Genomic DNA, 13150 nt, shown 5'->3' with positions numbered 1-13150 from the left:
CTTGCATTCACCTGCACAACAGTACCATTGGTGAGTGCAGCATTGCATCTACCAGTACACCACCATTGAATTCACCAGAACCATTGATTCCATCATTGTATTTACCAGCACCATTGATTCCATCATTGCATTGACCAGCACCATTGATTCCATCATTGCATTGACCAGCACCATTGATTCCATCATTGCATTGACCAGCACCATTGATTCCATCATTGTATTGACCAGCACCATTAATTCCATCATTGCATTGACCAGCACCATTGATTCAATCATTGCATTGACCAGCACCATTGTTTCCATCATTGCATTGACCGGCACCATTGATTCCATCATTGCATTGACCAGCACCATTGATTCCATCATTGCATTGACCAGCACCATTGATTCCATCATTGCATTGACCAGCACCATTGATTCCATCATTGCATTGAACAGCACCATTGACTCCAGCATTGCATTGACTAGCACCGTTGATTCCAGCATTGCATTGAACAGCACCATTGATTCCAGCATTGCATTGACTAGCACCGTTGATTCCATCATTGCATTGACCAGCACCATTGATTCCATCATTGCATTGACCAGCACCATTGATTCCATCATTGTATTAACCAGCACCATTGATTCCATCACTGCATTGACCATCACCACTGATTCCATCATTACATTGACCAGCACTATTTATTTTATCATTGCATTGACCAATACCATTGATTCACCAAAGCCGTCAAATCTTTCAGTTTATTCACAAACACCAATTTACAATAAAAAAGATTGGATTTATTATCTCCACAGTCATATTCACCAGAACGATCAGATCCTGCTGTACAATCATCAGATTTCCAAAATTCTTGAATAGATTAACCAGAGTCGTTAGGTTCTCCCAATATCACCGGAACCGTTAGCTCTGGCGCAGAAATCTACAAATTCTGATAGTTCGACACCTCAGGGCCACCATTTTCAGCTTTTTCCCCACCGTTACTTCGTTACTTTTTCGTTACCCCTCGTTACTTGCGTTACTTCATCGTTACCTGTCGTTACCTACCGTTACTTGTCGTTACCTATCGTTCAGTATCGTTACCTACCGTTACCACTTTTAGTAACAACGCATTCTGTGTCAGACTAATCTACCTACACCAAGCTCTATAATCTTAGAAACTTTGTTAGGTGAGGTATTTTTTTGTTTTCTCTTAGATTATGAGCTTGGATTCTCTAACCTGAGATCAGATTGTAAATGTTTTCTGCACACCACACTGAAGCTCTAAAGGGATTTGTGAAAACATGACAATCTGACGAATATGCAATCTTGAAATTGTAACAACCGCGTTCGTCTAAAAGGACTAGGAACAACAACAAAGTTGTGTGATTGTGTTTATAAATAGGGGGCCGTATCAGTTTTTAACTTTCCGGCGCACAACAAGATTCTTGTTGTAGAATTTTCCGTGGGAGGACTATTTTCCTCAGATGTATAATTTTCAAGCACCTTCAGAGGTTTACCATGCGCGTAAGAAAATTTTATGAACAGCTGTTATCAGGTTAGGATTCCCAGGCTAATGAAGAAATAGAAGAAAAACAAAAAATTCACCCCTGGAAAATATTTAGATTGTTTTATTTTGTTCAATTGCAAACACTTGTGAAAGCGCCAAATATTTTATTATCCAATCATGGCGATATCGGTTGTTTTATTTTGTCCAATCAAAAATTTGCCATACGATTGTTTAAAAAGAAGTATCCAATCAAATGAAGATAAAGGGCTTTCATCCAATCAGAAAACCGTATTTTTCAGCCAGAAACAGCTATTTTGTCCAGTTTTTGCGCTCTTTGAAGCTCAATATCTCAAGAAAATTTTCATTAATTTTTAGCCCTATGATTTTTGCCTGAGGCCGACATATTTGTCCGAAAATCACACCAAAGTGTCCGAAAAAAAATTGGAAACATAGTAATTTCGATTCCCTTGCCCCTTAGCTTTCCAAAAATGTATAACAAGTGCTTTGATCAAAACATTCGAGCGATTTTACAAAATACCCTCTACTAGTATGACTTTTTTCAAAAATCGAAAAAAAAATTCAAAAAGTCTCTCTAAGGGTCACCTTTTCAGCAAAAATCAGTCTCTCTAAGGGTCGGTTTTCGGAGGTCCCGGCCGCACATACCTCTCATTCGCCAACCCTAGTACCCCCCGGGGTTACAGTCCATGATTTCGAAACTTAAAAACACATATGAAAATAATATATGGTTGGGAATTCACCAGGGGGGTATTCACCGGGTGGGAATTTTCCAGGGGGAATTCACCAGGGGGGAATTGTCCGGACACCGTCAACTATGTAAGCATTTTATTATTGGAATAGAAAAGAGAAAAAAGTTAAGTCTAACCTAGCCTAAATGTCAGCTGTCAGATGTGAGAGCTTATTTATATCAAAAGCAAAACACATGGTATTTACCAAGCTGCATGGCTGCTGTAATTTAGGTACTGAGTCATCAAGTCTTCACATTCTCCCAATAATGCCCAAAGGATTACAATATCAATCAAGCAAGTTGTTTAGCTTGAGCACTGTCACGTTATGCAAATTTATATCGTGTTCAGGATTTTGGCTGGGTTTCTTAAACAAATTCATGATTCTAAGTAATTTGTAGTTCGAGTGATAATATACAGTGTGAGTCCGTCAAAAATGGAAATGGAAAATTAAAACATAAAAAATCCTCACAAATTATTTTTTATGGGATGTAATTTAATGTGTTTCAACAAATTGAAATAATAAAGAACAGAAAAGAGAAACATCAAAAGATAATTTGTACATATGGCTTTCACTTTTATGAACACGCACATTTTTAATTACATTCCATGCAGAATGATTTATATATAAAAACGGGTGTTTGGGTGGTTGGCAGGCATATTTCCAGGGGTTTTGTGCTACCGGATAACGGTAGCAGAAACTGAATCTTTAATTGAGTTCTGGAACTCAATCTTTATGAAAAATAAAATTAGCTATGGAAAAAGGTAAATTAGTGAAAAATGTCTTCAAATATTTGATATTATAGCACTTAATTCCGCAAAAAGGCATAATTTTCTTGGGGCTTTGCCCCATAGACCACACCAGGACTGTCCTGGACCAGTTGGTTTGGCTGTTTACAAGGCCCCAGACCTCCTGTCTGCTTTTTTCGAGCCTAAGGCACATTCTGAAACTCAATCTTTTGATTAAAAACGGTAGCAGCTCCAAATCCTGGAAATTTACCTGGTTGGGCATTGTTTAGCCTGGATTTGCTAATTTATTGCGCACACAGGCGCTGACGAAGCCAAAAATTATTCGGCCAGTTGCTTTTTAAAGGCCCATCTTGCTGTGCGCACTAGACCAATTACACCGGACAAACGGGTGTTGTGCAGTTTTGGTGAATCCTTAACATCATGCTGTATATTGGTTTAATGTCGACAAGGCATCCCTCCTCTAATCCCGACACCCTTCTTTAGAGCTGGGAAAAGTAGGAAGGTTGAAATTGCCATTCACTAATCTTTTTTCAATCAGTGATTCTGACTTATATATTTTTTAATCCTATCTATAAGAAGGCTGTGGGAATTAGACGAGGGACATTACTTACAGTATGGTGTCAAGGATTCACCAAAACTGCACAACTCGACAATCTCATTTGTGTTGTAAATTGAGTTTATGCATCAAACATGCTGCCCTGTAATCTTCTCTATGTCCGTTTATTATCTCAAAATTTAGTTGTCTAAGAACATATACATTTTTGAAATTTTAATTCAGTTTTAGAGTTTGTTTTTATATTCAAATTGTTTTAACAAAATACTATTCAGTAATTAAGCATAACAAATAAAAAACAATGGAAGAAGCAGTGTCACCACCAATCAATTCAAGTGTTACAATGATGCCAGATTTTAATGCAGTTTTACTACCACAAGGAGCTATCAAAGAACTAAGTAAGTTTGTTGCATATAATCTTTTTGTAACACTAAGAGCTCTACTCCTACCTTGTACACTTGTAAATCTTGTATGCATTTGATGAAATTGCATACTTCTGATATGACCATTATTTTCTTCTTTGATTTCTGCTTGACCTCCTATCTCCCTTGCGCTTTGCATCCTTTTGTATTATAAACTTTAATTTTCCTTCTCAGAGCATGCATACTTAATGAATACATGCTTCCAGGGTCTTATAAAATTTTGCAATCAGATTTTTAAGATGTTTTTATTATCAATACTCTTGGCACTTGAGATTATAAGTTTGTGATTACAAATTTTCTACAGACACAAAGCTGATACCAACAGATGCACTAGCAAGAGATGTTCGATCACTAGCTGATAATCTTGGTTTCAGTAACACAGATATCAATTATCTTGTCAACAAACAGTATCCATTTATTTACATGTACGACCAATGGTTGAAAAGACATAAACAAGATGCCAAATTAAAAGCACTATATGCTGCTTTAATGGAAATCAGGAGGCCTGATGCTGCAGAAATTGTTGAGCGGGTTTTGAAGGGTTTGTTTACCATGTTTTAATGATATTCAAAAAAAACTTATTTAGAAATATGAAAAAAGTCCATTTCCTTTGATAATCGTGCACTGAATCTTGATTAGCTTGCCAGTTTTTTTATTAACCATGAAGATGGTCCTCAGTCTCTTGGAAAAAAATGATGTGTCTAAGAAAAATAAAATTAAAGGGACATAACAGTACTTGCGAAATTTGTAAACAAACTGTATGCAGCGGATACAAAACCAAAACAAATGTCACATGTCAAAATGAAAAATCAAACCAAATATGGGTAATTTTGATTGTTCAATTGTTTTACAAGTTTGTTTTGGACACGTGATTTTAATTGTTCTCTTTAATGACACGTGGTTCGCGCAATGTTTACATTTTACTACTTTAATGTCCCTTTAAAGTAAGGCAAAAATAAAAAGATGAAGTGTTTCTGAAAACTGGCTGGGTGAAAAAATCTTTTTTTCTGACCTGGCCGCAGACTATGAGTTCATCTTAAAGAAAATCAAGTGGACTGTTCAAGCTATCAAACGTTGTTTGGTTAGATATTCCCGTTTGTAAATCAAGTTTTGTTTGTTTTAGGCCGCATGAGAGCTTTTTTGTTTTTTTTTGTTTTAATAGTTTGAAAACATTATTTAGACCTTCAAGAGCAAGATCCAAAAGAAACAATGAGGATAGAGGAAAGATACCTATCAACACTACAACGTTCTATTTCATGTACAACATTGGCCCTTCCTGAGAGCTTTAATATTGCCTATGAAAGACAACAAAACTTTTCTCAAGGTGAGTACTTTAGATATTCTTTAGATTCATCCTAGTTATAAGTGAGCTGAAGTGATTTGTGAAAAACACCTTGGTGGGTTCTCTGAGGCCTCAGTGAACTGAGATTGATTTTGAAAAGTAAAATTCTATCAATTTATAAGAAAAATCTCGAATCCTCTCATCTGATAATAGGCCTATTCTTGGCAGGTTCATAAGACAGTTAAAAATGACTCCTTATGAGTCCTTATTCATATTATTTACTTTTGAAAGGTGTGCCTGTGCCTCAAGAATTCCATAAAAGATTACAACTCAAAGATCCTGAGCAAGTGGCACCGGATGTTTTTGTTGTCTATTTCCCTGATAGCGAAAAACATGTCAGCAATATTGTCCGATTCATTAAAAGATGCCATAAATATGGTATTGATGCAACAACTGATATCTTTGATCCAAAGCATGCGGAAGACCGTGGTGTTTACATTTATTCAAGAATGGTTGAAGCGCAGTTTGTTTTTGTGGTTTGTTCTGAGGGATTTTTCTCAAACTCAGAAGCAATTTACAAACCAAATGTTGCTGCAGAAGCCAGTGGTATGATATGTTTTATTTTGGCTCTGTTTCTTATGTTCGAACTGGATTATTTATGTTTGATTTGCTACTAGTTTTTTACAAATTTAGTACTTAGGCGAGACCAATTTGATTAGTTGTTTTACGGGGCCGACCGACCCTGAAATTCTAGAAATCGAAATAAAAATAAAATTGAATAATGAAATAAAACAAAAAATAAATAAAACATTTTTATTTTCATCACTTTACAAATTCCAAAACTTTCAAAATTTTGGTAGTTTTTCCAAGGTTTTGAAATTTTATTTTCAATTTTTTTATCTTATTCATGATTTCCACCTTTTTGTGTTTTTTTATTTTATATTACGCATTTTTGTCAAGAGTAGATTTTATAGGTGAAATTCTACTTCATTTCTATTTTTTTGCAACTGACCGACCCTCTTTTTTTGGTAGCTTGGCCCGTAAAACAAAAAATTAGATTGGCCTCGCCTTATTATCTCGTTGATATACCAAAACTGAATATATTTTTTGAACAGGCTTTGCAAATGCCATTGATTTGGTAACAACGTGAACCTGCTTGAAATGATACATGTATTGAACACGAAACAAAAATTTTGAAAAAAAATGCAAAAATAATAATGATTTCACACTTTTTTATTTTAGCTAAAGGAAAAGAAGTATCATTCATTATGAAGTTTATCCTGAATGAAATATATGATCTTGCTGGAAACAATCCCAAATTCATCCCAGTCCTTTTCCCACATGGCAAAGAAGATTTTATTCCATCTGTACTAAAAAGTGCAACCACTTATAAAATGCCTGTTGACTTTGATAACCTTAGAAGACGTGTCTTTGGTATTGAAAAATATAAGCTTGCACCTTTGCCAGCCACAAGACCAAAGATTATTCCAAAAGTGATTGGTGCCAAGAAAGGGTTTTTCAGGTAACAATTTTGGTTTTTATTTTATGACAAGTTTTGAATATCTTTTGTAAAAATTTTAATTTTTTCACTGTACATTTTTTACGTTTATTTTATTTTCTCGGGCCTAAAAGAGTGTAACTGAATCTATAACATTTTTAACTTTCACTGGCTATTTTTCACAAATCTTACAATTTATGTTTTAGATGGGGCAAGTTGGATTTTCATACATTTAGAAAACTTCTCTATTGATAACAACAGCTCGAACTGTGTATCATTGTAACCTTTTCGTATGCGATTCCGATTCAGAATATTATTTTATTGAGTTTTCTTTTTTATTTTATAACAAATTACAGTCTGTGTTTTTATAGATGTTCTACCTTTATTTTTATGTTTTACCTAATTTTCCATGTTCAGTTTATAATCATTCACTTATTCGATTTATTATTTTTAATGACTTTATTTTCATCAAATACAAATTTTATGTATATAACACTAAAAATCACCAAAAAGACCACACGTCTTTTAGCCTCCTGATCTGAATTTTTAGTTTTTGTAAAATTTCAGTCAGTCAATTTTTTTTCAACAAAGCTTTATTTTATTTTGTTTTTCAAGCCAAATATTTCATTGGAAATACATTATATTGATTTTTGTTTAACTAACATTCAAAATATATCTGAGTATTGTTTTTTTCTCAGTTAGTTTGAATTTTCTAGGCCTCTTCTAAAATATTTTGTGCATAGATTCAGCAGGTAATTGTTTGTATACTTTTCAAGTTATATCAGTATGGCCATTGGTAGGGGATACGTTACGTCATTTTTAAATGGATACCACCAGTAAGGACCTAGGAGCCCCACGACCCATGCATATCCAATCGTGGTTGACAACTTCTCGGAATGACCCAATAGCGTCATTAGTTTGGCCTAGAGAATCATGACCTAAAGGACAAAATATTCAGTAGAAAGATGAATACTTAGATTAGGTTTTTTGAAGAGTCTCCTGGTTTGTAGATTAGTATCTTGAACACTTTTTTTACACTTTTACATTTTCAATCTGTAATAAATTTCATTTTATTTCATCAATCACTCATGAATATAATTTTAACCTCTTTCAGCATTAAAAATGAAATAAAATAAGAAAAAAATAATGGAAACAATAAAAGCTGATGTCATCACAGAGCGTTTGGAAACCGAACTGGGTAAAACACATTTTTTGTTGTTGATATTTTTGAATATTGTATTAATGTATAAAATAAAGTATGAAATTGTATATACTTCCCATAAATAAGATTAGTTAACAAATAGACTATCGATAAACACTAGGTCAATATTTTATTATATTTAAGGCTTTCCTTTGAATCTTTTAAACAGCTGTTGTTGAAACGCATAGCTGAATACATTATTTGCAGTGAGTGAACACCGAAATACTCCACTTTAAAGTCTTGGGAAGAAAATGTCAAGCGATAAAATCATATGCTTGCACATGACAAATAAAGTGAATAAATTTTGAAAAATAAATCTGGGTTCTCACTCATCTTTTCTAGAAAATGAATTGCTTCCTGGAGTTAGTGCTCTTGGTTCAGATGTAGCAGCCCTTGCTGGTGAATTAGACTTCAGAGTGGATGAAATCAATTACATTTGCTCAAAGACATCACCATTTAAATTCCTTCTTGATCAATGGTGTAAGAGGGATCGAAAGAAGGCCACACTCAACCAGTTGGCTGGGAGCTTGAAAGAAATCAGAAGACCAGATCTGGCTGAGAAAGTCGAAACGTTCATGTCAAGTGAAGATCTTTGTTTTATATTTATCTTCTGCTCGAACTATTTAAGAGATTTACTTGTTTAAGTCACTTTGATTGCAACTACCATTATATATTACAGAAACACATGAAAACACAATTTTAATGTTTTCGGATCTTCCTTCTTCTTGCTTTATTAAACAGTAATAAGACTTTTTCAAACACTTTTAGGCATCAATAAAGCTACATATTTGGAACTTCAAGAAATTGTCAATATACAAGATCAAAGATTGAAACGAAGGGAGGAAGGTATCTTTTCGTATCTCTTTATTATGTATAACTACCTTTAGCTTTTAGCTTTTTTAAATGCCACAAGTATTCTTTGTTGAATCTTTCATTGCCATATTAATGTTATTGGTAATATCGTTGATTGATATTAATTTAAAAGATTTTGTACAACAGTACTTTAGCATAATCTGAATATTAAAAACAATCATATCATATCATCACTATGTTGTTGTATAAATAGCCATGAAGTGAGAATTACCCAAAAAGAAGTTCCTTTTTAAAATAACGGATTGGAAACATGTAGACCCCATGACTCAATTTCTAAATATTTCTTACTTTAAAATCTCATTTTTATTCTAGATGATAGCTTTTTTGCCGAATCTCTTGATCAAGAGCCAGCTGAAGAATCACCTTTGGTCTATGCGATGTATTTTGCCGAAGACGAGCTTTACGAAAACGAAGTAGAAACATTCGTTGCTGATCTTCGTTTAGAATATAGTATTGATGTCAGGACTAACCTTTCATCTAAGGAATACGCAATGAATAAACAAGTTTTTGTTTTTGACAGTTTAATGAAAGCAGACTATGTGCTGATTTTCTGTAGCCCAGCTTTTAAAGTAGCTGAAGATCATAAAGTGGCAAAAAGACCTCAGCCTTCAGGTAAGATTGATATTTTCATTCAACAAAACGATCAATACAACCTTAACGAATTTGGGGAAATGGTCTTCTAAGGACAAGATTTGTTTTATTTTGATACTTTATAAAAAAAAGCCAAACAATATCTCTCAAGCATTAATTATTCTTTACATATTGTATATCAGATCTGAAAGCACTTATTGTGTTTTATTTCGTGCAGAATTATCCAAAAATAGTTTTCTCCTTTCTTAAATACCAATTTTGCTCCACATTCGTGTCAATTCAATATGATGAAGCCTGTAGTTTAAAAAGGCTGAGCAAGCAAACAGTATCAACCTTTATCCTGATTTCTTTGATTTTAGAGCGCCACAACGAGTTAATGTTTTGTCTACACTACATCATTAAAGAGATATATAGGAACAAATCAGTTAATCGAAAATATATACCCATCACCATGAAAGAACAATATAGAGAAACACCTATTTTGAAAGCCTTACTATCACCTAAGAGATACCATATGCCTGGTGACAAGGATCAACTTGTACGGAGATTGTTGTCTGTTGAAGACTGTGTATTACCGACTGTCCAAAGACAAAAAGAATTTAAGCCGAGAAAATTTATTCCGCGATAATTGGGCTACCTTGTGGAATATTTTTGGGATCTATTTTATAGATAGAAAAATTTTGTTTTCTAATGTTGTAATTATCAACTATATTACATGGAGATTGTTTCCTTTATCAAGACTTAAGCGTACCTTAGAGTAAGACGTAATTATGACTTTTTGGAATTATGTTTTTATTTTGTTTTTTTTTTCAATTTTGATTCATTATAAACGTTCTTATATTAAGCTGGCCGCCACTTCAAAAAATCTAGCAAGGAAAGAAAGCAAGGTGAATGTAAAGAACATCAAGGATCAAGTTTGTTCTCAACTTCTGAGAATGTGTGTGTGTGTGTGTGTATGTCCCAAAACTTTGGGGCAGCCTGGAGACTTCAAAAATTGTTCGATTTGGCTGAAATTTGGCACACTTGTTCCTTGGGTGATTATCTGGGGGTGTTTTTTTAATTTTTCAAAAATTATGATTTTTGGAGCCTGGGGACGAGTTTTTCGCCAAAACGAGGCTAAAACTTTGGGGCAGCCTGGAGACTTCAAAAATTGTTCGATTTGGCTGAAACTTTGCACACTTGTTCCTTGGGTGAATATCTTGGGGTGCTTTTTGCATTTTTCAAAAATTTTGATTTTTGGGGCCTGGGAACGAGTTTTTTGCCAAAACGAGGCTAAAGCTTTGGAGCAGTCTACAGGCCTCCAAAATGATCGGATTTGGTTGAAATTTGGACGCTTGTTCATTGGGTGAATATCTGGGGGTCTACAATTGGGCCTATGAATGATTTGAAGCCACTGAAGTTGAGCCCAGTGCGTTGCGCACGTTCGACTATATATTAAGGAACCGGTAAAAAGATACACATTGACACACATTTTTTTCTGTATTTCATTATTGCTTTTATTATGAAAACTCAATATCTTTTATCAAGTACGAAAGTCAATCTAGGACATATGCATTTTTTTCGTAGAAATCCACGGAAGCTTTTTGGTTTCAATGTTTTTGTAGTATTTTAGCTTACCTTATTTTTTATTTTCATGTATACACTATAAATAATGTAAATAAATACAAACCTTTTATCTATGACATGACATAATGAATACTGTTGAAAACAACTTGTCTTATGTTTTTGTAAATATGAAGATGGTTCTCGCTTGAGATAGCTGAGACAGAACTGAATTAGTACAAAATACAGTAATTTTGGGACTGCCGTTACCCTCCATTCTTGAGCTGTCAATAATATAGTACATAGTACAGAGTTCATGGGGTGGGGTCAATAGCGGACTACAATAGTTGATTTTGAATCCGTTTTGTAGAAGCAATTGTTTTAACCAAAGCGTACCACATTATTTTATCATGTTTCACAATTTTTCTAGATATAAACAAAAACAAAAGTATTCAATACAGCATTTATTCAAGGACAAAATAAAGCATAATAAAAATGGCAATAAAGGTAAGACGATGGGGACTTTTTTAGTTCCCTCACCATCTGTTAGCTTTTAACATTCTATTTATGTGGAAAGTAGTTTAAGAAGTTGTTTTATCCCTGTCAAATTATTATTACTTATTTACATTTTTAGCCTTGATGTCCCGTTTTGATGACTTTATTATAATGTACTAATTAAAAATCGGCGAAGAAGTCAATTTGGAATATTTAGTCGCATTTTCTTACAAGCTTTAGAATCTAATCGCAAACTTATTTTCTTATCTTTTTTTTTTTATTGGCAGGCAGAAGCATTAGTTATCGTGATTGATGTCTCACCCTCAATGAATGACGTTATTGATGAAAGTGGTCAAACAGCCCTTCAAAAATGTATTACTGCTGCCAACATGATTTTACAAAGAAAAGTGAGACCATTGGTTTTAGATTGAAGACACGACACAACCTCCTTGTTGCACTCCAACATACGATTATAAGTAAAAGTCTGAATTACCAGCTTAGGCTAAGTTTCACTTTACAGTTATCTCCATAGATTTATAAAGCCAGAAGTGCTAGATGTCGTGCTTTATTAAGCTCTTCCAAGCAAAAAAAAGTGAATATCGTAGCTATTGTTTTCTAAAACCCGCGAAGCTCCATAGTGTCCTCCCCCCCCCCCCGTTATAAAGGGGGGGGGGGATTCTGATTTTGGCCCTTTTTTTAAAGTATGGGGGAAAATGAAAAATTTGAAATTTGCTGGGGGGAAATAAAGAGGGGGGAAAACCATAAATTTAGGAGATTTTGACTGGGGGAACTTCACTGATCTCAAGGTGATCTTGTTGCAAAACCTGTTTAAGCAATAAAATCAGCAAATCTTTTGGGATAAACCAACTTTTCAATACAATTTCATTTTTCCAGCACTTTCAAGGCTATTTTTTCAAGCTTTCCAAAATTTCAAACTTGATTTAAGGCATTTTTATGTTAACCATATGGGGAACCGCAAAATCTTCAAATAGCTGGGGGAATTCAAAAAAGAGGGGGGAACCGAAAAATTTTGAAATATGGTGGGGGAAATAAAAGAGGGGGGAATGGAGAAAAATTTTGATTTTTAGTGGGGGGAACCAACCCAGGAGGACACTATGAAGCTCTTGATTGGTCAAGTGCTGAATCTCTATTGTAATATCACGCGACTTAGGTAGGATTTCTTACCTAACTACGGTACACTTTTCAGCCAAAGAAACATGAAAGAAAAGTACATCTTTTTATATTTTATCTTCAGATTTTCACAGACACAAAGAAACACAAAGACGAAGCTGCACTTATCCTCTTCGGAACAGAAGGTTGATAAATTTTTCTTTTATCTGAATTGCCAATGGTTGATTTTAAACACGCCACTATCACCATAAATGACATCGCCATCATGTGCTTCGATTTTTCGTGCAGCTCTAGTGCCAAGATTATAACAAGCTATGACTCAGCAGCTTGCACCTTAAGAAAACCTACAGAACTTCAGAAAGCGGAGAAAATATACACCCCTTCACTTTTTCAGTGAATTCAAAGTGTCTATTAGCTGTAGTAATTACACATTACAATAGTATTAAAATGACTGATGTGCAGTGATAAAAGTTGTTCATCTCAGCGAAGTATATATGAATAGGCTTTTCAGTCTCAAAATTCTGCATAATACTCCAAATTTTAAGAAACTGTCCTGATTGGCTGTCTAAAATCCATTTT

At 34.3% G+C, this 13150-nt stretch overlaps 3 protein-coding genes across 3 annotated transcripts in view; all 3 read left to right on the top strand.

Annotated features, from left to right (window-relative positions):
* The window catches only part of LOC136797595 (uncharacterized), a 72618-nt gene extending 65190 nt beyond the window's left edge, over positions 1-7428 (top strand). The window contains exons 2-6 of the mRNA XM_067054187.1: positions 3812-3934; positions 4263-4499; positions 5139-5282; positions 5532-5846; positions 6483-7428. Coding sequence (XP_066910288.1) covers positions 3838-3934; positions 4263-4499; positions 5139-5282; positions 5532-5846; positions 6483-6766 — 1077 coding nt within the window. The 5' untranslated portion in view covers positions 3812-3837 and the 3' untranslated portion in view covers positions 6767-7428. The remainder of the gene's footprint in view (positions 1-3811; positions 3935-4262; positions 4500-5138; positions 5283-5531; positions 5847-6482) is intronic.
* Positions 7429-7852: 424 nt separating this feature from the next.
* On the top strand, positions 7853-10313 carry LOC136797601 (uncharacterized). The gene is made up of 5 exons (XM_067054194.1): positions 7853-7936; positions 8282-8521; positions 8708-8785; positions 9125-9424; positions 9763-10313. The coding sequence occupies exons 1-5, from the start codon at positions 7885-7887 to the stop codon at positions 10029-10031; spliced, it is 939 nt and encodes a 312-aa protein (XP_066910295.1). The 5' UTR covers positions 7853-7884; the 3' UTR covers positions 10032-10313.
* A 1059-nt stretch (positions 10314-11372) lies between these two features.
* The window catches only part of LOC136797577 (X-ray repair cross-complementing protein 5-like), a 55775-nt gene continuing 53997 nt past the window's right edge, over positions 11373-13150 (top strand). The window contains exons 1-3 of the mRNA XM_067054163.1: positions 11373-11452; positions 11728-11847; positions 12696-12756. Coding sequence (XP_066910264.1) covers positions 11441-11452; positions 11728-11847; positions 12696-12756 — 193 coding nt within the window. The 5' untranslated portion in view covers positions 11373-11440. The remainder of the gene's footprint in view (positions 11453-11727; positions 11848-12695; positions 12757-13150) is intronic.

The sequence above is a fragment of the Clytia hemisphaerica genome, unplaced genomic scaffold (genome assembly GCF_902728285.1).
Source record: "Clytia hemisphaerica strain Z4C2 unplaced genomic scaffold, Clytia hemisphaerica genome assembly, whole genome shotgun sequence".
In the NCBI taxonomy this organism is placed as follows: domain Eukaryota; kingdom Metazoa; phylum Cnidaria; class Hydrozoa; order Leptothecata; family Clytiidae; genus Clytia; species Clytia hemisphaerica.
This window is presented reverse-complemented; position numbering and strand designations above follow the sequence as displayed.